Source organism: Mucor velutinosus (genome assembly GCF_035048745.1).
Source record: "Mucor velutinosus strain NIH1002 chromosome Unknown tig00000093, whole genome shotgun sequence".
Lineage (NCBI taxonomy): Eukaryota > Fungi > Mucoromycota > Mucoromycetes > Mucorales > Mucoraceae > Mucor > Mucor velutinosus.
The window spans coordinates 2,117,033-2,140,408 of record NW_027041907.1 but is presented as its reverse complement, the minus strand read 5'-3'; the positions used below and the strand labels follow the sequence as shown (position 1 = coordinate 2,140,408).

The following is a 23,376-nucleotide window of genomic DNA, read 5'->3' as shown; positions in this document are numbered from 1 at the left end:
AATTTGGTGGTTTATATAAATCTCTCACCATTGCTCCCACATGAAGGAGCCTTCTGGAACTCTCGATTGTGACTCGATTGGCAGTGCCAGTTGCCTCAAACTTCTTCAAGATTCTATCTGGTCCCTCATGTTTGACATTAAACAATCAGATTTGGAGTCAAAGGCATGAAACTAGAAAACAGGGTGTCATGTTGAGGTATAGGACTCATTAATTGGTAATCACTCAAATTTTGAATGTCTTGATTTAGCCATGAAAATGTTGATTAAGATTTCCATCATCTGGGACCACCGCATATCTGGATCTACAGCCAGCGCATGTTATATACATTATAGACATTGCATAGTTCACAAGACGAAGATCCGTTTCACCAGAGGCTTTGTAGCTGAAAGCGTGTTGATTGAACCAAGCACAGGATGACATCGCTTCAAGTGCATGTTTAAGTCGAAAAGATCCCGCATTCAATTGTAGACGTGAGCTCATTTTACATATTAGAATCAAAAAACGAGCGATTGTAGAGCATAAACATCGTGCTGTACTAAATCAAATGGTCGCTACACCAAGCCAGGTATCCTTTTCATTCTGACAAAAGTTATCAACGAGATGCCCTGAGCTACTGACAGAGCAACATTATGCCATCTAGAGAGATATTTAAGGAAATTCAAAATTTTTATTGATTTTTTTGTTCAAGAATAAAGGGCTATTCAACAGATATGCAAAATGAGTTTATTTTACAAAAGATTTAAGCCTCTTGGTCCTGTTCAAACAAAGTTAGTTTTTCAAAACATTCTAAAATCTGACATTTCAAACGGTTACCTTTTGGAAGACATAGGTCAAGTGACACTTGCCACAGTATTGTCTGTCCTTGTGCTTGGCCATGAAGACACCAGCACCACAGGTGGCGTTGGGGCACTCACGACGAAGACGGGTGATCTTACCAGACTCATCGACCTTGTACATCTTGAGAATAGCCATCTTGACCTTGGTGCGCTTGTGCTTGATCTTCTTGGGAGTAGTGTAGGTCTTCTTCTTTCTCTTCTTACCACCACCGAGGAGTTCGGCGTTGAGGTGGAGAGTAGAGTTGTCTTGGACACCGTAAAGGGCAAGAGCCTCAGCATCTTGGAGAGACTTACCAGCGAAAGAGAGACATTGGAAATCGGCATCAATACCTAATAATGATGACTTGAGTATATCTCGTCGATGATGATTTCATTGAATGAATATTTCGTTTTGTCTATTGTGTTTTTTGCCGCGTTTATATTATATATTTATCGTTTCTTTCCATCTAGACGCCCATCGTGTATCGAAACCCGAGCACACCAACAGAAAAATCGAAATACTCATCCAATGTATCCGATCTTGAAAATACCTTCACGGGCGGCAATCATAGCCTTAACATTCTCAACAGAGGTGGAGGGGGCAACCTCGAGAGCGAGGGTGTTACCGGCAAGAGACTTAACGAAAAGTTGCATAGCGAATAAGAAAGAGGAGGAACTAAACACTTGCCAGTGGCTTCTTGCGTCTTAATCCCTTTCCTTTCAAAAAGTTTTACTGCTGGTATCATTGATTGGCTGGATCAACGTGTGGCTTAGGTGGAAACAATTTTTGTTGAAAAAAGGAACAGCCATAATGGCAAATGATGATGAGCACAAATCACTGCCAGATGATTTAAATTTTAGAAGAAAGGCGCAGATTCTAAAGTATGTGGCTATCGCCTTTAGTAGTATGCTTATTTGAAACGACAATCTCTACTTTCCAATACGGTTGAATCGATGTAGACGATGGCATTTTAGTACTGAAGGTCAGATCTGGCATGTCGAATCCTCTGAGGGTTATTGCGGAGAGCGTTAATAGTGTTTTTTGTTTGCACACAAACATGGAACCCGATAGTACCTTTTTCGAAATGATTTTTTTCATTTTAAAAAGAGTAACTGGCAAAAAAAGTTGCAAGAACTGCTTTAAGCTTATGAAAAACTGAGACGTCAAAATAGGGCTAGATCTAGGACGTTTGGCTTTTGCATTGAGAATTTACTGAGAACATATTATTTAATAATGCTGCCTCATGGATGGATGGTAATTGATTTGAAGCTGGAATTCTTAGCTTGAAGTATGTTAGCAATCTAAACCTACATTTCAGTCATGGGTGGGGGGCTTCTAGTTGAACTTCTGGAAACTTGATATCGAACAATTGATTTAGTAGTTTGCAAATATGAGCCTACTGAATGCAAACTATCTATTGCGTCTAAAATGTCCAGATTGCCTTACAACCGCCATTATCTCACTAATAATCTGTATTATTAGGCTATGGAACTGCGATACAACAGTGCTACTTAATCTAATATTTTCTGCTGAATATTTGGATGTAAAACAAGCTCTGAAAATAGATTAATGAATACAATATCTTTATGCCTTTGTATCGTAACAAGAACGCACCTATTGACAACCAAACGTATAAAGCACAGCCAAATTTAACAGCTTTCCAGCCTTTGTATCGTAGCACGTAGACCTTTCTGAGCCGCTGGAATGACACCAAGCAATTGTACTCGAGTAGTAGTAACTTCCTGACACCTTTGCTCAACTTTTTGGGACCAAAAAAAAAAATCGTCAGAAATCGATCAAAAAGCATGAGGTACCCCTCATGGCTTCCATCGAAATTCAAACGATCGCATTTTTCACTTTGAAAATGAAGACTTTTACTATGGTATACGAGCCTTTCAGCACTTCGGGTGGTTTCCTGACCTACGCTTCGCTTCGGTGGAAACCAACCTACGTTCAAACGGCTCGTTACTATGGTATATATTAAATCAAAATGTTTCTCTCGATCCAAAGTAACTTCTGAAACCACTTTTATCAGGTCTTCATATACAAACTTCCAACATTTTGGCCAAAAACCTCATTTTATATTTTCTGAAATTGCTTAGTAAGTCCAGTCAAAGCATCTGTTTTACTTGGCACTATTGGAAGCGCCTTGAAAAGTACTCCAAGAATGTATTAGGAAGTACTTTTTTTTTGTAGGGGAGACGAGCTCCAGGTTTTATTTAGAGTCCTTAAAATGTCATACTGAGTGATAGAAAAGGCTGTTGGTGGACCCAGTGTCTGCAATGAAGGAGAATAAGATATTTTTGAACTAAGTTGGGAAAGAAATCTACTACTAATTGTATTAGGAAGTACGGGCTGATCATCACAATTTATATAATCGAATTTCGTAAAATAGTTGAATCAAGTCGAAAAAAAGACATAATTCGACCAATCTGGAAAGAAAAAAAAAGAGTGTTCGGATTTTAAATCAGTTTGGCGCTGTAGGCCTACGAAAATGCGATTCTGATAATGACAATGATGGCTAGGATGCAGATTAAATGAAAACACAAATTTGAAGAGACTGTCAGTTAGTCTGGATACTTTCTTTCACTTTTGTAGGGCATTTTCACATCTAATAACGCCAGTCATTACGATTCATCACTAAAATATATGTAATTGCAGCTTTCTAATGATTTGCAGCATTTCAGCATGGCATGTAGGCTGTATGCGTCTAATTGATTCGTTTAAAAGAGATTATTGCCACTGGCTAAAAAGCTATTTGGTATGTGGTGAGGATATCTTTAAAACTTGTATCAGAATTTTCATTGAGAGTGATGGCTGCAATCTCGTTGACAGCTGGCAGATTCTGAGTGCGCCTATCTTCACCAATAATTAGCTACAATCTCATTTAAGAGTTGAGTCAAATGTGAGCATTCTTGTTGATATGTTTCAAGCTTGTCGTCCATCTTCTTCGCTTAGAATCTCATGAGCATGTCTGTAAATGCGAACAAAGATTTTTGAGCCTATTATTTATATAATGGTAGTAGTGTATTGCGATGTTTCTGTGCTGGAAACGATCAAATTCTAAGTGGCTTAGATATATATAGCCATTTATCACCACTGCAACCTGACGTTGGAAGGCAAATCCTTTCCTCATAAACCTAATAGACATGCCATGCTTGGATCAAGGGATGCTTTACGACTTTTCAAGCAACCAAACTGAATAGCATCATCTTTGAAAAAGAAATCATTACTCAAATAAGTTGTGAAATATCGAAAGCATTGATTCTATAAATGTTGAAAGCACTTTAGTGCTACCAAGCAAGACAATTGATTGTTTTTCATTCATATTTTTGTTTTAAAAAAAATTAATAAGCTATCAGACCTGTAGCTCCTTCCTTGTCATGTCCTTGGAATAAAGACAGACGAGATCATCAACTGACAAAAATTGCTCAGAGAGCAATAATTGGCACACTTCACTCAAAAGAAGGTCTACTAAAAATCATCGACTAGCTTTGGGATTGTATCTAGTTTAGAAAACGTAGAATTGAAACATACTGCATACAGATCCTGTAGAGTACGGTCACTAAAGAAATAGAATCATTGCTTACTTTTGCTATCCTTTTATACTTTTTGAACTAGGAAAATTTTTCACACTTTCAAATGTCACAAATAAGCCGTCTCTTTGTTAACCATGATAGTAGATTGGATGGATATAAGTTCTACCTTGCTGACATAAATTTATGGATCTAAACTGGCATTGAATCCGACGTGAGATTGCCAAAGACGTGAGCGACATTGCAACTTACATTTGGCTGATAGGAATTGGTTTGTACAATAATATGATCATATTTATTTCCGGTTTTCATATATATATATATTAATAGTGTGGGAAAGGTTTTTTTTTTTTGTGAGAGTTTTTTTGTTGGGGCAATTGTTTGTTCATAGTTATCATGAAGCATAAATATTGAAGGGAGATGAGGGAATAAAGATTTATGGCTTACGGCTAACATTGATCTTAACAGTCTTGACCTGTTTACATTAAATTGAGTTAGTTGCATGTTCTCACGCCATGTGCATTGCATTTGATGTGTAGACATTTACCTGGATATAGTTGTCCAATGCATATTCACCGTTCTCACGACCAATACCACTTTGACGGAAACCACCGAAAGGTGTATTGTAATCCAATTCGTTGTAACAGTTGACCCAAACAGTACCAGCTTGGAGACGGTTAGAGACGTCAATAGCACGGGCAGTGTCCTTGGTGAAGACGGCAGCAGCAAGACCATATTCAGTATCCAAAGCCATCTTGAGGACATCATCGATATCCTTAAACTTGGAGACGGTGACAACGGGGCCAAAGATTTCTTCGCGTACAATGGTCATGTCTTCCTTGACATCAGTGAAGACAGTGGGTTCAATAAAGTAGCCTTCATCGCCCCAACGCTTACCGCCCATGTAACATGTAGCACCTTGCTCCTTACCAGACTCAATATAACTCATGATGCGATCGAATTGTGTCTGGGAAACTTGAGGACCTTGGAAGGTATCATCGTCATGAGGGTTACCCAGCTTGGTTTGACTAGTATACTCCTTGAACTTCTCGAGGAATTTGTCGTGAATGCTCTCTTGGACATAGATACGGCTACCAGCGCAACAACATTGACCATGGTTAAAGAAAATACCCTTGTGAGCCCAGCGAACAGCTTGATCTAAATCAGCATCGTCAAAGATAATATTGGGAGATTTGCCGCCCAATTCGAGTGTAACTTTCTTGAGGTTACTTTCGGCAGCAGCTTGCATGATACGACGGCCAATTGCAGTACTGCCAGTGAAAGCAATCTTAGAGATCTTCATATGACGAGATAAAGCGTCGCCAGTAACAGCACCATAACCAGTAATGACGTTGATGACACCTGGAGGGAAGCCAGCCTCAACAGCGAGTTGACAGACCTTTAAGGCGGAAAGAGGGGTCATTTCAGAGGTTTTGACCACAATAGTGTTACCAGTAGCAAGAGCAGGGCCAAGCTTCCAACCTAGAAGCATGAGAGGGAAATTCCAAGGAAGAATGGCACCACACACACCAATGGGTTCATGGCGAGTGTACGAAAGAGCACCCTCAGTGTCAATGACCTTTCCGTGCACCTTATCAGCGTAACCAGCAAAGTAACGAAGAGTGATGGCGATTTGCTTGACATCAAAGAGACGTGAAAAGGTGATACCCTTACCATTATCGAGAGTTTCAATTTGAGAAAGCTCTTCATTGTCACGATCAATGAGATCGGCAAGCTTGAACATGAGAGCAGCACGTTCAGAGGGAGTCATCTTGCTCCAAGGGCCGTGGAAAGCATCAGAGGCAGCTTGAACAGCAGCATCGACATCCTCCTTATCAGCTAATGATAAATGAAGGCGTGAATAACGTCTCAAATGCATATAGATTACGCATTACAACTTACCAGCTTGGACATGTGCGATGACCTTACCAGTGGCAGGGTTGATGGTTTCAATGGTATCAGAACCCTTTACAAACTTGTTATTGATAAAGAGGCCAGTTTGGACTATAAATGGATTTACGTGTTACTCTCTTGTCAAATATGGGCTTAGGGAGGCGGGCAGGTGGATCAGAGATCAAGCAGCACGCTCTCTAAAATTACTTACGCTTGAGTTCATAACCCTTGGGAGTAGTGTAGTTGACAACGAGAGAAGACATTTTGTTTATAATGATGAAAAAGAAGAAAAAAAAAAAGCAATCTACAGCTACGAGATGCCGTGTGCTTATTTATACATTTTTGAGTACGTGTAACTGTATTTGGTTTGCAAAAAGTTCACACATTTAGTGCTAAATTAAACTTTGATTTCGCTTTTGAAGCATCTCATTGGGCTTTTTTTTTTCTCCATTTGCGACCTTTTGCTACCGAATCAACTTGACCGTGCATAACATCATAGCACAAGAGATAAAATCCCGTAGTATGTATTTTTACTAATTTAAAACAAGTTCAATTAGAGGGGTAGGAATGAGAGGATACTGACACGCAGTTTTTTGTCAAATGATGTCAATATACTCTTACTAAAAGCATTGGTTGTCAATTACGCGATGGAGCTTTTAGACATTATGTTTACTGAGTCTTGTACCAAAAAGTCGCTAAAAAGATTACATTTGGTATGAATAGTAGAGAAGAAAAGGGGATCTATGTTGTACTTGATGCATTAAAGTTAAGGCATGTTCAACAAATGTAAAATAGCATACAGTCAGGTGGGTACAAGGAAAACTTGGTGTTGTATCCCACTCCCCCAATCGTACATTTTAAGTTAGTTTGCTTTTACGTTTTAATGGAGCTCTTAGGGCATACGCTGAGCATCTGGTTGTTTCTTTAAAACTCACTGTCAAACGTCCATGCAATTAATTATCAATTCCACCAAAATCCCATGGATGTCTGCTTTTTAAGCCTCAATACAGAGAGACAAGCCAGGTCCCATCATCTCGGTGAAGTTATTATCGAAACTTAATTTTAAGGAAAATCGCCAGATGAAAAACATATTCCCATCATTGTATACTTGGATTTGCAGGTGGGAAAAAAGCACATACTGCAGAACCATCTCGTTTCAATGCGTGTGTGTGTTTGCTTATAAATCACAGGAGTCTTTGGCACAGCCGACATTTGATAGTCCTGAGCCTTGGTTTCAGACACAATGGATTTTTTTTTTACTCGATACTAAGTGAACAACTTTCAGGAACAGCCTAAACTTCCAGATTTAGCAATTCCACGATGCTCTACGTCGGTATGAATGGAAATCTAAAATATATATACTGGAAAACTATGAAAAAAAAATAGACAAGCCAATCATATCCTTTTAAAATTTAATAGTATTAAAAGCCAGAACAAACGAGGGCATAACCACCGGCGAAGCCGGCAATGGGGAGGGGGTTTGGGGGAGGGGGCTTAGCCCCTCCACCAAGAACATCAAGCATCACAATTTGCATAAAGTGTATGAAATATCTTTTTGTTAAAATCAAATCGAATTATCATGCCTCCTGTTCAAGCTAGAAACTGTGTAACCTGTAGAGTTGCTCTACCTGAAGATTACAATTTTCGAAAATGTGATTCATGTCGAGTAAATAGAAAAGAAATGAAAAACAAACATTCGAACGAACCTTATATATATATTTTTGTTTCAGGAACGTGCCCGAAACTACGCCAGACAGAGAGCTGCATTAAGGCCACCTAGAGCACCTAGAGCACCTGCCGCTTTCATATCAGAACTTGGAAGAATGCAACCTCATTATCTGGGAAGAATGGACGTTGTATGTGATGGTTGTGGCGCATTGCATTGGGACGCAGCAAGAACTACCGGTCAATCCAGAAGCAACAATCTCTTCTACTCTTGCTGTAAAAAAGGAAAGGCCATATTGCCCTTATTGCAAGATCCGCCTGAGCCCTTGAATAGCTTAATCAACGGAAGCCATCCACGCTCATCCCATTTCTTGAAGCATATAAGGCAATACAATACTTTGTTTGCTTTTACTTCATTCGGTACCACTGCTACGCCAGCAGGGGCCCAGAGAGAAGGAGAGGAGGAGAGAAGAGGTGGAGTTACTCCAGTAAGTGCCCATGGTGAATTGTATCACATGCAAGCACCCTTGAATTTTGGTAATGCTCCAAAGTACAATCAACTGTACATTTACGATCCCGAGTATGCTGCTGCATGTCGATCTGCCAACCCCAGAAATCAGCATTTAGATGATTCAATCATTGAAGCATTAAGTGAAATGATTGATGACCCGGTTCGTTGTGGTAACCCATTTGTACGTATCTACAAGCATGCCCACGAAATTCTGAGTGCAGAGGAAGAACGACAAGCCCAAGATCATGTCAGCGAGGATGCGTATATTCGACTCAATCCTCAAATGAGACTGGAATTGGTTGTCGGTGAAGATAGGCGTACTCAGAACTTGCCAACTGTCAACGAGATTGCAGCTATTATCCCCAATGAATATGCTGATTCAAGTTTCAGAGACATCCTGATTACCTATCGAAATAGCACCTCCACCAGTTCCAGAGGACTCTTTAGAAGGATCAACGAGACGCATGCTGCCTACATGCCTCTCCATTACGTTTTGCTTTTTCCCAGAGGTGAATATGGGTGGCATTGGGGCCTTCGTTTGCAATTGCCTGCTTCAACTGTTGATGCCATGGATGTTGACAATGAAGAAGCGCAAGAAGAGGGACAACGTCGAGCAACAGGCAGGCTTACCCAGCGTGCCTTCTATAGATTTAGATTGCATGTCAGGAATGGTGAATCCAAAATCCTGTTCCTCTCGAGACGTCTATTCCAGCAATACCTGATCGATGCTTGGGCTGTTTGTGAACAAACCAAGTTAAACTGGATCAAGGCTAATCAAACGACTCTCCGTGCTGATGTCTACAAAGGTCTTGCTGATGCTATCAGTGCTTCTGATACAGATCTTGAAACGGTGGGTAGAACGTTTATTTTGCCAAGCAGTTTCACTGGTGGTCCCCGGTTTATGGCAGAGCTGTACCAAAACGCAATGGCTATTTCTAGATTCTTTGGTAAGCCAACGTTATTCATAACGTTTACTGCAAACCCAAACTGGAGGGAGATCCAAGATGAGTTGTTGCCTGGCCAAAGTGCTGCTGATCGCCCAGATTTGGTTGCTGAAGTATTCAACCGGAAGCACGACGCATTACTCAAAGACCTGAAGCAAAAGAAAATCTTTGGTGCTTATAAAGGGATTGTGAGAACAATCGAATACCAGAAGCGCGGCCTCCCGCATAGTCATATGCTGTTGTTCTTGGATAACCAAAATGACCGGTTTGATACGGCAGAGAGGATCGACCAGATTATTTCCACAGAAATTCCAGACGTTCATCAAGACCCTGAACTACATGCAATTGTCACCCGCAACATGATGCACGGTCCATGTGGTGGTTATAACAAGAAATCTCCCTGTATGGTGAAGGATGCTTTCGGTAACGACGTCTGCTCAAAAAAGTTCCCAAAGCCTTATCAGCCAGCAACCATAGTCCCTGATGATGGGTATCCACTCTATCGTAGAAGAATGGATGGCCGCTCTCATGTAATACGCATCAAAGATGATCAGAACGTGTACCACGACTTTCATATGACAAATGAATGGGTGGTAGCGTATAATCCATTCCTATCAAAGAGATACAACGCTCATATCAACGTGGAAGTATGCGCCAGTGTCCAGGCTATCAAATACATCAACAAGTATATATACAAAGGTTCTGATCAGACTACTCTGAAAACCACGACTACCGCGACAACAGCCGCAACAGCTGGTACTGCAGCAATGTATCAGAATGATGAATGTGCCAAATATCTGAATGGCCGTTATATCAGCCCGTGTGAAGCCGTCTGGAGGTTGAAAGAGTTCCCAATGCATGAGGAAAGCCCACCTGTCACTACACTTGCTATTCATCTTGAAAATGAGCAGCCTGTATATTTTGATCCTTCCTGGCCTCAATCAAGAATTGATAATGTCCTGAGAGAGAGTCATACCACGCTCATGGGTTACTTTCATTATAATGCCGTGAATCAAAACAAACCTGGTTTTCAACCATTGCTTTACCAGCAATTCCCAGAGCATATGACTTGGAAAGAAAAGAAGCCAAAAAGGTGGGAAGCAAGACGAACCGATACCATGTCTATCGGCCGCATGTACTACTGTAGCCCTGCTGCCGGCGAGAGGTATTATCTGCGTCTGCTGCTCACAGTTGTCAGAGGAGCCACGTCGTTTTCTCATCTGAGAACTGTCAATAATCACGAGTACGCCACCTTTCGTGAGGCCTGTATGATGCTGCATTTGATCGAAGATGATGGAGAATGGACCAGAGCCTTTGAAGAAGCTGCTACCTTTGCCTCTGGCTACGCAATGCGTTCAATGTTTGTCTCTGCGCTCATGTTCAACTCATTGGTATCGCCTGTTCAGATTTGGAATCAATTCTGTGAAAGTTTCTGTGATGACCTTGAGCATGCAATCGTGCAAAAAGGGTATTCGCTGCTGCTCAGCGTGCAACCTGACGCTGAATTTTACCATGGAACGCGAAGTCTTGATTATGGCTTATATCTGTTGCAAACATCTCTTGGTGCACAAGACAGATCTCTAGGTCAGTTCAATTTGCCTTTGCCTCTCTTCAACTGGAATGGCTTGATAAGCAGAATGACTGGCATACAGCGCAATTCATTGATACTCAATGAAATGTCATATCTCCAAGATCAAGAAGCCTTTTCGTATCAGCAAAAGTATGCTCAAATGAACGCTACCCAGAAGCACATATTTGAGACCATCACCTCCTCCATCAACAGCAACGCCAACAGCTCACATTTCTTTTTGCAAGGTCCAGCTGGCACTGGCAAAACCTTCATTTACAATACTCTTTGTCACTTTTATAGAAGCCAAGGAAAAATTGTTCTCTGTGTTGCCTCCTCTGGCATTGCTGCTTTGCTACTTCCTGGTGGGCGTACGTCACACTCTCGCTTTGCCATTCCACTCAACATCCACGAGCAGTCTGTGTGTGCGATCAAGAAGAACGATGACCTTGCTGATCTCATTCGAGAGACAGCATTGATAATTTGGGATGAAGTGCCAATGCAGCATCGATATTGCTTTGAAGCTTTTGATCGAACACTTCGTGATATTTGTAGTCGTGGTGATGAAGTTACCTTTGGTGGTATTCCTGTTGTTCTTGGCGGTGATTTTGCTCAAATTCCACCTGTTGTTAGGCAAGGTGGCCGTCCTGAAATCGTCAATGCCTCACTGAAATCGTCAAGATTATGGCCCAAATTACAAAAGCTGAGCCTGACTGAGAATATGAGACTTGCCAACTCCAATGACACAGATAGGCAATTTGCAGATTGGATAGGAAAAATGTCGTATGAACCATCCATGATTGGCAGCATTGCTTTGCCCTCTTTTTTGAGGCAGATGACTGATCTTGATCAGTTCATTGAAGATATCTATCCTCAGCATGTTCTGCAGTGTCCTCTGCAAAATAGTGATTTCTTCAAGGAAAGAGCTATTCTCTGTTCAAAGAACGTCAACGTTGATGCTATTAACAGCAAGGTGATGGAGAACGTGATTGGGGAAAAGGTCACTCTGTACTCTGCTGACACAGCTCAGTCTGATCTGACCAACACGGAGACCCAAGCCTATCCCTCAGAGTATTTGCAAACCCTTTCGCCTTCAGGGCTGCCGCCAGCAGTTTTGGAGTTGAAAGTAGGTCTTCCTGTAATGCTCTTGAGAAACCTCAACCCTGAAAGAGGTTTGTGCAATGGTACAAGGCTGATCATTCAGCAAATTGGACAGTATGTCCTCAAGGTGAAAATCCTCGGAGAGTCAGGTGCAGTCGAGTTGATTCCTCGCTTTACTTTGTCTACATTGCCTGGCACATTGCCATTCATTTTGATCAGAAAGCAATTCCCGGTTAAAGTATCTTTCGCAATGACCATCAACAAGTCGCAGGGTCAATCTCTCAGGAAAGTTGCCGTGGACCTCAGGAGTCCCGTATTTACTCATGGTCAACTCTATGTTGCCATGTCAAGAGCAACATCTGCCAATGGCATGACTATTTTATTACCCGAAAATATGAAGCACACAGAAAATGTGGTGTATCCTGAAGTTCTATTTTCAGATACTACCTAATATAACTACTCTATATATTTTTTTTACCCTTTATAACCATTGATTTAATCAGTTTTATTGTAATCGGCCAAAGCCCGCAGGGCGACGCCGTCATCGAGCGTAGCGAGATAGATCGGCTAGTAGTTGATATACGAGCAGACAACTTGCTCATATTGCCTTTTACTACTTGAATATATGCAAAATTTGGATGCATTTGAGCCGTGTTTTCTCGCGTTAGTAGCCGTTTTAGACTGCCAGAACAGCACCACATAATTGCTTTTATCCAGCATTCACTTACAGACACCTTTGCTCAACTTTTTGGTGACCTAAAAAACATCGGCCAAAACCACCCAAAAACCATGAGACACCCCCTCATGGTTTTTACCAAAAGTCAAACGATCGCGTTTTTGAGCCCAAAAATGAAGACTTTTACTATGGTATATACTAAATCAAAATGATTGTACCGATCCAGGGCAGCCACTGAAAACCTGTTTGTAAAACTTTCATATGCAAATTCTCGACATTTTCGCCGAAAATCTCATTTCATATTTTCAAGGATTGCTCAATAAGTTTGTTCAAAACACCGCTTATAATAAGCACCATCGGAAGCGCCTTCAAAAGTGCTTCAAAATGTATTAGAAGGTATGGGATGGTCATCACACCATACATAGGCTATTTTGGCAAAATAGATTTACCAAGTCGATTCTTGATCAAAAACTACCATTTCGAGCGAAAGAAAATGGGTCGGATGTTTAATTAATTCTGGCTGGTACACTCAATACCATTCATAAAAAGGATGGCCTTGGAAGCTAAAACAGAAGGGAGCTGTGAATTGAAATAACATCTTGATTTAGTTTTCTCGTTTTCTTTTTGCTCGAGTTGTTTATTTTCGAAATTGTTTGACGTTGTCGTTGTAAACTACTTATTCAAATGCCAAATGTTAGCTATACATTTTGTGCATCATTTGCAATCATGAACATCCAAGTTAGCAATATCCACGTGAACGCTAACTTGCAAAAAAAAAACATCTTTCTCATTATGCTAGGATACGAGCCATGTATATGTATTGCTCCATGGCCTACAAAAAACTGGTATCAAGTCTGACTTGAGGTTTCAAGGGGACACAACTTGTTGACATATTCCAATGAAGATTGCTTTGTCCAGAAATTGATAGTAATTAACGACACTTACTCTGATATAACAGAGGGGCAAGGTCAACATGTATCCAGTGTCTTGGCCATGTTCACCTACTAAGAGCCTATAAAATCTCTTGTCCATCAATGTCAGTTGAATGTGGGGCATTGGAAACAGGTCACAATGTTTGTTGTACATGAACATCATCGACCTACATCATTAATGCAACAGGAGATTTCTTTTTCAGCGTACATATCAATACATCAACATAAGCATGTTGCTGTATTTGACATCATCATTCAGATCTCTACCGAGACAAACAAAGGCAGTGCATGTATTGCTTAGACCAATCTTTCGACAAGAGAGCTCCAAAAGCGGCAAACGTGGCGGTCCAGCAAGCGAGAAGCTGAAAGCAATTCCTTTCGCGCAACACATCAAAGCAGCCGAAAAGGTATGTTTGTTGATATGATGAAGGGGCTATTTGGTCACCGACATCTTCTTCATTGATTAGACATTTGAGGACTACCATGGCAAAGGATTTTTTTCCGCCCGTGTCTCAAAGACATCACCACCAGAGCAAGCGTTTCTGCCCTTCTGGGTCGTATCGGCCACTGTCCATGCCACGATCGAGCAAGCACAAGTGGTAAGTCTCTTCACCTTTGCCGTTGCTCTAATCTAACGATTTCTGTCATGGTTCAGGGCAGAAGAGTTATGAGAACACGGTACAATCCTGCTACAAAACGAAATGAATCCATGTGGGAAACAGATTGGGCCTGGGTACCTGAGAAGCATAGTTTTACAAGGGATTACGTACCATTAGCACATCCAGGATTACAAATCTACGCCTCGCATAGATACAGACGTGGCCTGGTGGATCACATCACAACAGGTCCAGCATTAGAGAATGCTGTGCCATTCACACCTGCGCTATTGGATACAGATGATAGGGATGTCACCCGCAAAGTAGATCCATTCATGATTTATCCAAGCACAGCATTACGGTTTGCAAAGAGCTACATTCAAGACACAGAGGAGGCACTGGCCGACGATTTCTTGAGAAAATTGTATGGCATGGATGAAACGAGACTACTCAAGATCAATATCCAGATGGAGAATGTGCGTGTGTCACCAGTCTATTATCCAGCATTCATCTATTCGGTCAACTATCTTGGCAGACGGCTGAGGACATTCATCAACGGCTACGATTTAACAGTTGGAGGCACTAAAATATACAATTGGGAGCGAGTGGCCGTTGTGTCTGCACTTGGCATGGCGACTGCAATGGCATTGACAGGCGGTGTTGGCGTAGGCGGTGCCAGTGGATCATTTTGGGTAGGTATCTACAGCTGTTGTTGATAGATAGAGCACTCAATGGCATTTGAATAGCTGGGCATAGTCTTTCCTACAGTCGCAACGTCCTTTTTAGCCATGTATTATCCTATTTTGTCATTGTACGTTCGAGATATCATGAGAAATCAAGAGATCAAAGCAATGGCACAAGATTCGGATACTTGGGACAGTGACTGGGTGAAGGGGTATGCCGCTTTTGAGGATCAAGAAAGACGTCGTACATGGCGAGAGGAGAAGCAATCTTCATGGTACAATACATCATCCAACGAGCAACGCGGTGGAGGCAGCGATCCCAAAGGATACTACAAAGCATTGGGTGTCTCCACGTCAGCAACGCAATCGGATATCCAAAGCGCATTCAGAGGGTAGGTTTAAGAGCAGGTGACAATAGCCCATTGTTTGCTAAACGATAGACCTGACTAGTCTTGCTATGAAATGGCATCCGGATCGATTCACAGATGCTGAGGAAAAGAATAAGGCCAAGGTGAAATTCCAAGCTATTTCGTCCGCCTACAGTGTATTACGAGATGGTATTTATTTTTATCATTGTTTGTGTAATGCCCACAATACTAAGCAACAAGTGTCTAAATAGCTAAAAAACGCAAGCACTACGATCAGACTGGCAGGGATTAAATTGAGCTGCTTGTGCTACTCGGATCCCCTTACAGACTTCTATTAGAAGCGCACCTTTCATTTGCTTGATAAGTCGTGGTAAATAAATTTTCTGTTTCTGTTTCTTTTTTTTTTTTTTTTTTTTTTTTTTTTTTTTTTTTTTTTCTCCTTGTCTTTTCCCTTTTTCATTCAATCATCATGTCAAAGCCTGTTCAGAGAAAGAAACAGCAGCAGCAGCAGCAGCAACAGCCACCAGCACAAGAGGCATCCAAGACTCAGGTAACAGAGCTCAATCCCAAGACTAAGCATTATGAATTTGGTGGTCCAATTGGCGCTGTAGGCATGATTGTCTTATTGCCTATGCTCGTGCTTTTCTTTGCTACATGTTGTGATTCAACCGGCTATCCCTCAAAGGCATTCAGAGACGACTGGAAATCTGCCCTCGCTTCCAAGTTCAGTGTCGATTTCTTAAAGTCATTGTGGGATCCTTATGCCTTCATGGTCTATGTTGCCTTTGTTACTGTATTGGCCGTCTTTTATGTTATCTTGCCAGGAGATTACATTCCCGGTACAGTGCTTAGAAATGGCAATAGATACAAGTACAGAATGAATGGTAAGATAGACAGGCGCTTGGTGTGATGTCGTGAAATGGGATGCCAACATGCTTTTTTTTTTCTTCTAGGCTTCGCATCTTTCCACTCCCTCATTTTCGGTGCACTCTATTTTTTGAAGGATTCTGGATTGAAACCACTCGAATTTGCCTACGACCACTATGTTGGATTAGCATTTGCCTCCATTATTTTTAGTTATGCTATTTCATTGGGCTGTTATCTCGGCAGTTTTGGCGAAAATAAGATGTTAGCATTGGGAGGAAACACTGGCAACCCCATCTACGACGTAAGTAGAAAAGTTGGAGATTTGACGGTTGGCATTAAACAAGTATTGTAGTTTATGATTGGCAGAGAACTGAACCCTCGCATTGAAAGCTTCGACATCAAGTTTTTTACTGAGCTTCGTCCTGGATTGATTGGATGGTTGGTCCTCAACTACTGTTTGGCAGCTAAACAATGGAACGATCTGGGGTACCTCACCAACACCATGTGCCTTGTCCAGTTCTTTCAATCTTGGTATGTCATTGATTCTCTCTGGAATGAGGAGGCTGTCTTAACTACCATGGATATTACTACCGGTAAGTAGCGAGGATGTGCTAGTAAACACAAGTTCAATGCAAACTCAAAGGTGCGTTATCATAGATGGCTTTGGTTTCATGCTTGCCTTTGGTCTGTATACGTGGGTTCCATTCACTTACACTTTGCAAGCTCGTTATCTGGTCGATTTCCCTCGCAGTGTCAGCTGGATCGAACTTGGTGCTATCCTTGCCCTCAACTTCATCGGCTACTACATTTTCAGAAGTGCCAATTCCCAAAAGAATGAGTTCCGTTCCTCCCCCAATAGCCCCAGCTCGAAGAGTAAGTGCACTTGATCTGCCAAATGTTTAATCTCTTGTTAACATGTTGTTTGATGACAGAGCTCAAGTACATGCAAACCAAGGCTGGTAGCAAGCTGATTACCTCTGGATGGTGGGGCATGTCTCGTCATATCAACTATCTTGGTGACTGGCTCATGTCTTTGTCCTGGAGTTTGCCTTGTGGATTTGCCACTCCCATTCCTTACTTTTACCCTATTTATTTTGGTATTCTCTTGCTTCACCGTGAGCGTAGAGATGATCACAAGTGCAGAACAAAGTACGGTGAAGACTGGGAGAGATATTGCAAGCAAGTCAAGTACAGAATCATCCCTGGCATTTACTAGATGTCTCGTTGTAAAATAAAACTATTTAATTGTTCGCATTGAAAACTATCATCAAATCAAATCTGAATATAAAATGAAATTTTGGTTTTTCTTTCTGCTGCGTCGCTTTTTCTCTTTCTTTCTTTCTTTCTTTCTCTCTCTCTCTCTCTCTCTCTCTCTCTCTCATTTATTGTTATAATTTATTGGAGAATGGGAAGACCTACAAAGCCCAGAGTCAAAGGCAACATGCAGCCTGCTAGTAGCAGGTAAGTCGTCATCTAAAATATCATTGCGCATATACTTACACACAGACAGTCGAGCTGCAGAACTCGCTGGCTCAGGCAACTCATTGAGCTTTGAAAACCTCGGTGGATTTGCTCAATTTGTTGGTACGCCTGCCACTTCGGGCATCATCAACTCTCGCCCTGCAACGCCTTCATCATTGGATGGCCATGAAAGTGCTGCTTTACCCGACTTGGATCCAGAGCTTGTTGTGATTTTGAAAAAGGCGTCGAAACGCGACGCTGTAACCAAATTGAAGGCATTGGAGGAATTGGAAGCCTATTTGCAGTCAAACAAGCATGCAGTTGGACATATACTGCACAACTGGGTATGTGTGTGTGTGTGTGTGTGTGTGTGTGTGTGTGTGTGCGTGTGGTTATGATGAGAGATAAGAAAGCTTATTTTTGTATAGGTTACAATGTACAGTAAACTCGTGTTGGAAGTGGATCGCCGTGTTCGATTAGTAGCAAATCAAGTACACGCCTTGATCACAGCAAACGCTAAAAAGAAGCTAGCACCTCTTTTGAAGGAATTCATCGGCCCTTGGCTGCTCTCCATGAACGATCAAAGCAAAGACATTGTCAGAGTGGCACAAAACGCTTTTGAGGTACGTCCCATTTAACAGCTTGCCATGCGGTTGAGATACTCATTCCCTGTACAGTCTGTGTTTGCAGTGGACAAGCGATTAGGCGTTATTTCCTTCTGCCAAAAGGAGGTTCTGGACTATGTTACCGACATGTTACTTTACAAAACAGCAGAGACACTGAGTGATGCTAGATATGTGTCAAAAGAGGATATGCTGTCAAAGTATGCTCGCGTGGTTGCTTCCTGCTTCCAAGTAGTGTCTTATTTGATCACAGGACTGTCGATTGAGGAAAGAGCCAAGTGTCAGGCGGAATACGATGTGATTTTGGATGATACAACCATGTGGAAGAAATTTGCAACACACAACAATCCTGTCATTCGCAAAGCTTTGTACATGTTTATCAAGACATTGCTGTTATCTTGGGTGGATGTGGTGGAGCCTCGATTAGAATTAATTTCTCCTCAATTTTACGCCAGTGTGTTTGTGGAAAAGGATACAGCTACTCATTCTGACATGTGGGACGCATTGCTATTGATGACCAAGAGTAAGTTTTTGGGAGAGAATGAGATGGCTGTCATGGGTGATCTGACCTCGATTTCTGCAGAGTTACCCATTTCCTGGGTCATCATTGGCAAAAAGAAGCCTGCATTGACCAAGTTGTACAACTTTCTTCGCAACGGCCTCAATGGCTCTGTCAGTATTGCCTATCCCAGTATGCTTGCATTGCTGGCTAATTTGCCTGATGAATTGAAGCGCTCGCCCAGTTTTTACACGGATGTTTTCGACAACTTCTGGAAGGGATTTTCAGCAGAGTACATTGACAAGACCAACTCTCATATTTTCTTAAATGCTTATGCTGAATGCATTGTTTATTTTGCCATTAGCTTAAGGTAAGTCTTTTAGAGTCTCGCCTTCAGCTATCCACTCAGTATGTGATTACCAGTAAATTAAACGACGAAGAATCCACAAAATCAGCCACGGCACTTATTGAAGGCACATTTTGGGATATGATCAAAGTCTACTTTTTGAATTCTCGAGACAGCAAGATCAACGACAAACTGGATGTGAATAGTTACGCCATCGTTGCCAAGCATTTGGTTGTTTTAGCCTCTGTGGACAGTGTAAAGAGATGCATGAAAACTCTGTGGATAAATTTGGATGAATTGCTAGTACAGACAGTGGTGGATTGTGGATCTGTCGTTACTCGAGCTCCTTTGAATATGGATGTATTCTGTCAAAAGACTGGCGGTTTTTTGGCGGCTATGTCCAGCGAAGTGAAGACAGCAAACAACCCAAAGCACACCGATCTTACAGCTTACACTAGCGACCTTGCCAAGCGTCTCTTATTGGCGTCTGTGGAATCCAGCATTGTACATAAAGACAAGTCATTTGGATTGCTGATCTTCTCCAATCAATTGGTCAATACCTACCCTGTGCAAGACACCAAGGGTCTTGTTTATGCAACTGAGCAGTCTTTGACTTTGTTGGAAGAAGGCCCTGAAAACACCTCTGCTTCTTTAGCGTCGTACTATGTCACCTTGATCAGCAAAATGGAAGACAAATCTGAATCTGTCAAATTGTGGAATACATTGATTAACAAGCTGAGCGACATGTTTAGCAAGGAAAAATTAGCCTTGCGTAGTGCCATGACTTTGGTGCTTGTTTTGGAGCAGATCCACGCTGAAAATATTGCTTTAGAGACCAATTACCAGTCTGACGCTTTGGATAAGATAGTGAAGGATGTTGCTCTTGTCAGACTGAACGAGGCTGCCATCATTGTACCTCGTCCTGTTCTGGAGAGCATTGTATCCTGGAGCTTGAGACATCATTTGTGTAAGTACGCTTCAACCTGATCAGATTTGCCTTTCCTCTGACCTTTTATGTTTAGCATATGGTATTTTATCAGATGATTGTGCTAATGCCATTATCAAGGCACTCGAGTCGAACCTCCTTGGATTCAACCGCTACCAATACGTTGAGAAGACCACACTCGCACTGCCTGAACCTGCCATCCAAGTTTTGAAGAGCACTTTATCCACCTTGATTATCCTACAAAAAGCGATCGACTACAAGAAGCATGCTGTTGCACTAACTCAACTTAGTGACAAGTTGGTCTACGAAGTCTTTGACGCCATGTTTGTCACTGCCAAGACACCTCATGAAGAAGAAGAGCAAGCCAAAGCGGAAGACAATGAAGCACTCTCACTCCAGATTTCACAACGAGCGGCTGCTGTTTGGGATTTACTGGCATCTGCTGCTTTCGTGGATAATGCACCATTGCAATCAACTCTTATCGAACGCGTGAAACGCTCCATCACAGATATCCAATACTCGGCGAGTCCATCAGACAGCGTACGTCGTATCAACAAGCTGCTGGCTATTGTTCCATCCAGTGCTATTGCTGATATTCTGGGAACCGAACAAGATTGGAAAACCTTGTCCTCTGTGCCATTGGGACAAAAGACAAACGAGTACCTGACGCTGGGTCTTGTCGATGTATACGCCTCTCTATCCATTGAACCGCTTGTGGATGACCTCGGTGAATTAAGACCTGTTACCTACGATATCTATGGCTTGTCCTCTTTTGCAAGATTTGCCCTGTTTCTAGGTGAGTATCTCTCTGATGCGCAGGTTCGTCATGCATTCTTTACTCAAGGCAATCGCGACTGGGTTATCCGCCAGCTGATGTTTGTGTGCATCGCTTGTGAACAGGGCTTTTTGGCACCTGATGTTTGCTGTCTTTGGGAGGTCAAGGCTATCGAAGGTGTTCGCGTGTTTGTGCACTCTGCCAGCCAAGTCTTTGATGATTGGGTGACCGAAGCTCTCTCAGAAGTTGATAGCGTTTCCTCTTGGAACAGCAAGCTTCTTGAATCTATTCAAGCGAAAAGTACTCCTAAGCAAGGTCGCTTAGCAAGCTTTGTCGCCCAGTTGATGTTGACTCAAGAATCCGAGCACCCTGCTCTGTCTGCTCAACTGTTACAGCGTGTATTGCAAAGACTAGTTATCTTGCTGGACTGGCAGACAACAGATGTCGAAAAGTGGTTGCCGCTGATCAAAGCAGAATCCGAGCAACTGGATTTGTTGAGCAAGGTAGCCATATTGACGTCTTTCAAGGGCATTCTCGGCAGCACCGAGAGCTTCAAGCACTATCAGAGCGACCTCTCCAGTAAATTGTCTGGTATCACCTCTCAGGAACAACTCGACTACGATTTTGAAGACCCTGATTTGAAAAAGAAGAAGAACTGGAGTCTATTGGCACTGTTAAATGCATCTTCTCTCAAGCTTGGCTCATTCGATATACCACGTCAAAGATTAATGTATCTTATTCAGGGTACTCGACCTCTTTTGAGCGACGAGGATGCTGATTTTAGCAGTGACCAACAAAAGGCGCGTGTTCAAGCTCAGTTAGCACAGTTACTCAAGCATTTAGCCGAATCAGTGCAAGATGTCTCTGGAAGCCATTGGTCTTTCTTTTTGCAGTGCTGTTATGGCTGGATCACACTTGCTGACACGACCCAGCCCGAAGAGCTCTTGGTTGTGTATCATGCGCTTGATTTGTTCAACACGCTCTGCTTGTTGTCAGGAGACGCCAGTAACGACGAACTGCAGGAAGCTGTGCAAGACATGATGCCCGCATTAAGCAAGTCGCTTTTGCAATTGATGGCCAACGAGGAGAAGTATTTGCAGCAACAAAAGAGAGATGAGCAACATCAAGCAAGACTGGTGTATCAAACACTGTTATCCGACTTGCTGGAGCACATTCCCGAAAAGACCTTGATTGACAGTGATTGTTTCGATAACGTAAGCAGCGCAATCGCCCAAGAAAGAATTGCTCTATCTAACATGCTGCTCACTAGTTAAATGCACTCATCCGCTCTCCTAATGAAGTGCTTCAGAAGCGTGCATATCTCCTATTGAAAAAGTACATTGCTCACAGAGTCCAGGATCTGTCTGTAAAGCTTGAATTTACAGAAACGAGTGGTAAGGTGTAGACAATGCAAAAATAGAAGCAAAACTAACGCATTGGGCAGAGGAAAAAACACACGCTGATATCGATAGTGCTATATTTGATGTCCTTTTGAATCCACCGGACTTGAGTGGCTGGCAATCCGTTGGTATTGAGGAACACACAATCCATGAAGTTCTAGGCTACTTACTGACATGGATGCTCATGTTTGATCATTTCACCGACATTGTAAGTCATCCTCATATTCCACATTAGTATTCCATGTTGACCGTTTTTACCTGTAGACATTCAAATTGAAGCAAGAATACACTGCACAACTCAAAGACCAGGAAGCTGTGTCTCATTTGATGCCCATTCTGTGTATGATCTTGAGTGTAGGCCAACAACAAGGAAGCAAATCATTCGATCTAGCGCCTTGGTCCATTGTCGAGTACGATACAGACGGCTTTGATTCGACTTCCGAGATGAGCTTCCTCGTGCTAGCGTCTCACTTATACTACAGAGCACTGACCCACATTCCCTCGCTTGTGCGACTCTGGTGGATCGACTGCAAACACCGTCAATTAACCATTGCAGTGGAGACTTACACTGAAAAGTTCTTTAGTCAGCAGCTGATCAGCAATGAAATGGATCTGGTCAACCGTCCAGACATCAAAGCCCAATTGCAAGAGAACGATGACAATGAGTTCACAGTCAAGACGCTCAAGGCAGCTGGTGAAGTAACTGCAACTTACAGAGTTGATGAACAAAACATGCAAATTGCCATCAAGATGCCTAGTAACTTTCCATTGCGTCAAATTGATGTGGAAGGAGTACAAAAGGTGGGTGTCAACGACAAGCAATGGCGTGGTTGGATGTTTGCAGTGGCTGCCGTCATTGGATTTCAAAACGGCAACATTGTGGATGCACTGACAGTGTTTAAGCGCAACGTGAATCTTCATTTTAATGGTGTCGAGGATTGTACCATTTGCTACTCTATTATCAGTATCCAAGATAGATCTATACCCACAAAACAATGTAGAACATGTAAAAACAAATTCCACTCGAGTTGTTTGTACAAGGTAATTGTGCTTGGATATGATGATGGTTATATACTAATGCTTCACTCTTGCAACAGTGGTTCCGATCATCTGATACAGCTAGTTGTCCTCTGTGTAGAACCGTTTTCTAAATAAATTTCTTGTATATTT

General features: G+C 42.0%; 6 protein-coding genes across 6 annotated transcripts; 4 read left to right on the top strand and 2 right to left on the bottom strand.

The window, feature by feature from the left end:
* Window positions 1-740: 740 nt before the first annotated feature.
* ATC70_002445 (uncharacterized protein) lies at window positions 741-1,470 on the bottom strand (the record flags this gene model as incomplete). The annotated part of the gene is made up of 3 exons (XM_064821820.1): window positions 741-755; window positions 815-1,167; window positions 1,368-1,470. 3 exons carry the CDS (start codon window positions 1,468-1,470, stop codon window positions 741-743), a joined length of 471 nt encoding a protein of 156 aa, XP_064681506.1.
* A 3,319-nt stretch (window positions 1,471-4,789) lies between these two features.
* On the bottom strand, window positions 4,790-6,509 carry ATC70_002444 (uncharacterized protein; the record flags this gene model as incomplete). The annotated part of the gene is made up of 4 exons (XM_064821819.1): window positions 4,790-4,828; window positions 4,901-6,192; window positions 6,256-6,357; window positions 6,458-6,509. 4 exons carry the CDS (start codon window positions 6,507-6,509, stop codon window positions 4,790-4,792), a joined length of 1,485 nt encoding a protein of 494 aa, XP_064681505.1.
* A 1,560-nt stretch (window positions 6,510-8,069) lies between these two features.
* On the top strand, window positions 8,070-12,485 carry ATP1_1 (Alpha subunit of the F1 sector of mitochondrial F1F0 ATP synthase; the record flags this gene model as incomplete). Its single annotated transcript, XM_064821818.1, has 1 exon — window positions 8,070-12,485. One exon carries the CDS (start codon window positions 8,070-8,072, stop codon window positions 12,483-12,485), a length of 4,416 nt encoding a protein of 1,471 aa, XP_064681504.1.
* A 1,387-nt stretch (window positions 12,486-13,872) lies between these two features.
* ARP2 (Arp2/3 complex subunit, actin nucleation center) lies at window positions 13,873-15,581 on the top strand (the record flags this gene model as incomplete). Its single annotated transcript, XM_064821817.1, has 6 exons — window positions 13,873-14,049; window positions 14,110-14,241; window positions 14,298-14,930; window positions 14,985-15,313; window positions 15,372-15,478; window positions 15,541-15,581. The coding sequence occupies 6 exons, from the start codon at window positions 13,873-13,875 to the stop codon at window positions 15,579-15,581; spliced, it is 1,419 nt and encodes a 472-aa protein (XP_064681503.1).
* A 177-nt stretch (window positions 15,582-15,758) lies between these two features.
* On the top strand, window positions 15,759-17,372 carry ATC70_002441 (Methylase MraW; the record flags this gene model as incomplete). Its single annotated transcript, XM_064821816.1, has 5 exons — window positions 15,759-16,173; window positions 16,243-16,457; window positions 16,509-16,749; window positions 16,814-17,029; window positions 17,089-17,372. The coding sequence occupies 5 exons, from the start codon at window positions 15,759-15,761 to the stop codon at window positions 17,370-17,372; spliced, it is 1,371 nt and encodes a 456-aa protein (XP_064681502.1).
* A 189-nt stretch (window positions 17,373-17,561) lies between these two features.
* Window positions 17,562-23,357, top strand: ATC70_002440 (uncharacterized protein; the record flags this gene model as incomplete). Its single annotated transcript, XM_064821815.1, has 11 exons — window positions 17,562-17,617; window positions 17,667-17,961; window positions 18,046-18,240; window positions 18,295-18,763; window positions 18,824-19,109; window positions 19,163-20,052; window positions 20,108-22,020; window positions 22,077-22,200; window positions 22,251-22,414; window positions 22,471-23,247; window positions 23,304-23,357. 11 exons carry the CDS (start codon window positions 17,562-17,564, stop codon window positions 23,355-23,357), a joined length of 5,223 nt encoding a protein of 1,740 aa, XP_064681501.1.
* Window positions 23,358-23,376: the final 19 nt, after the last annotated feature.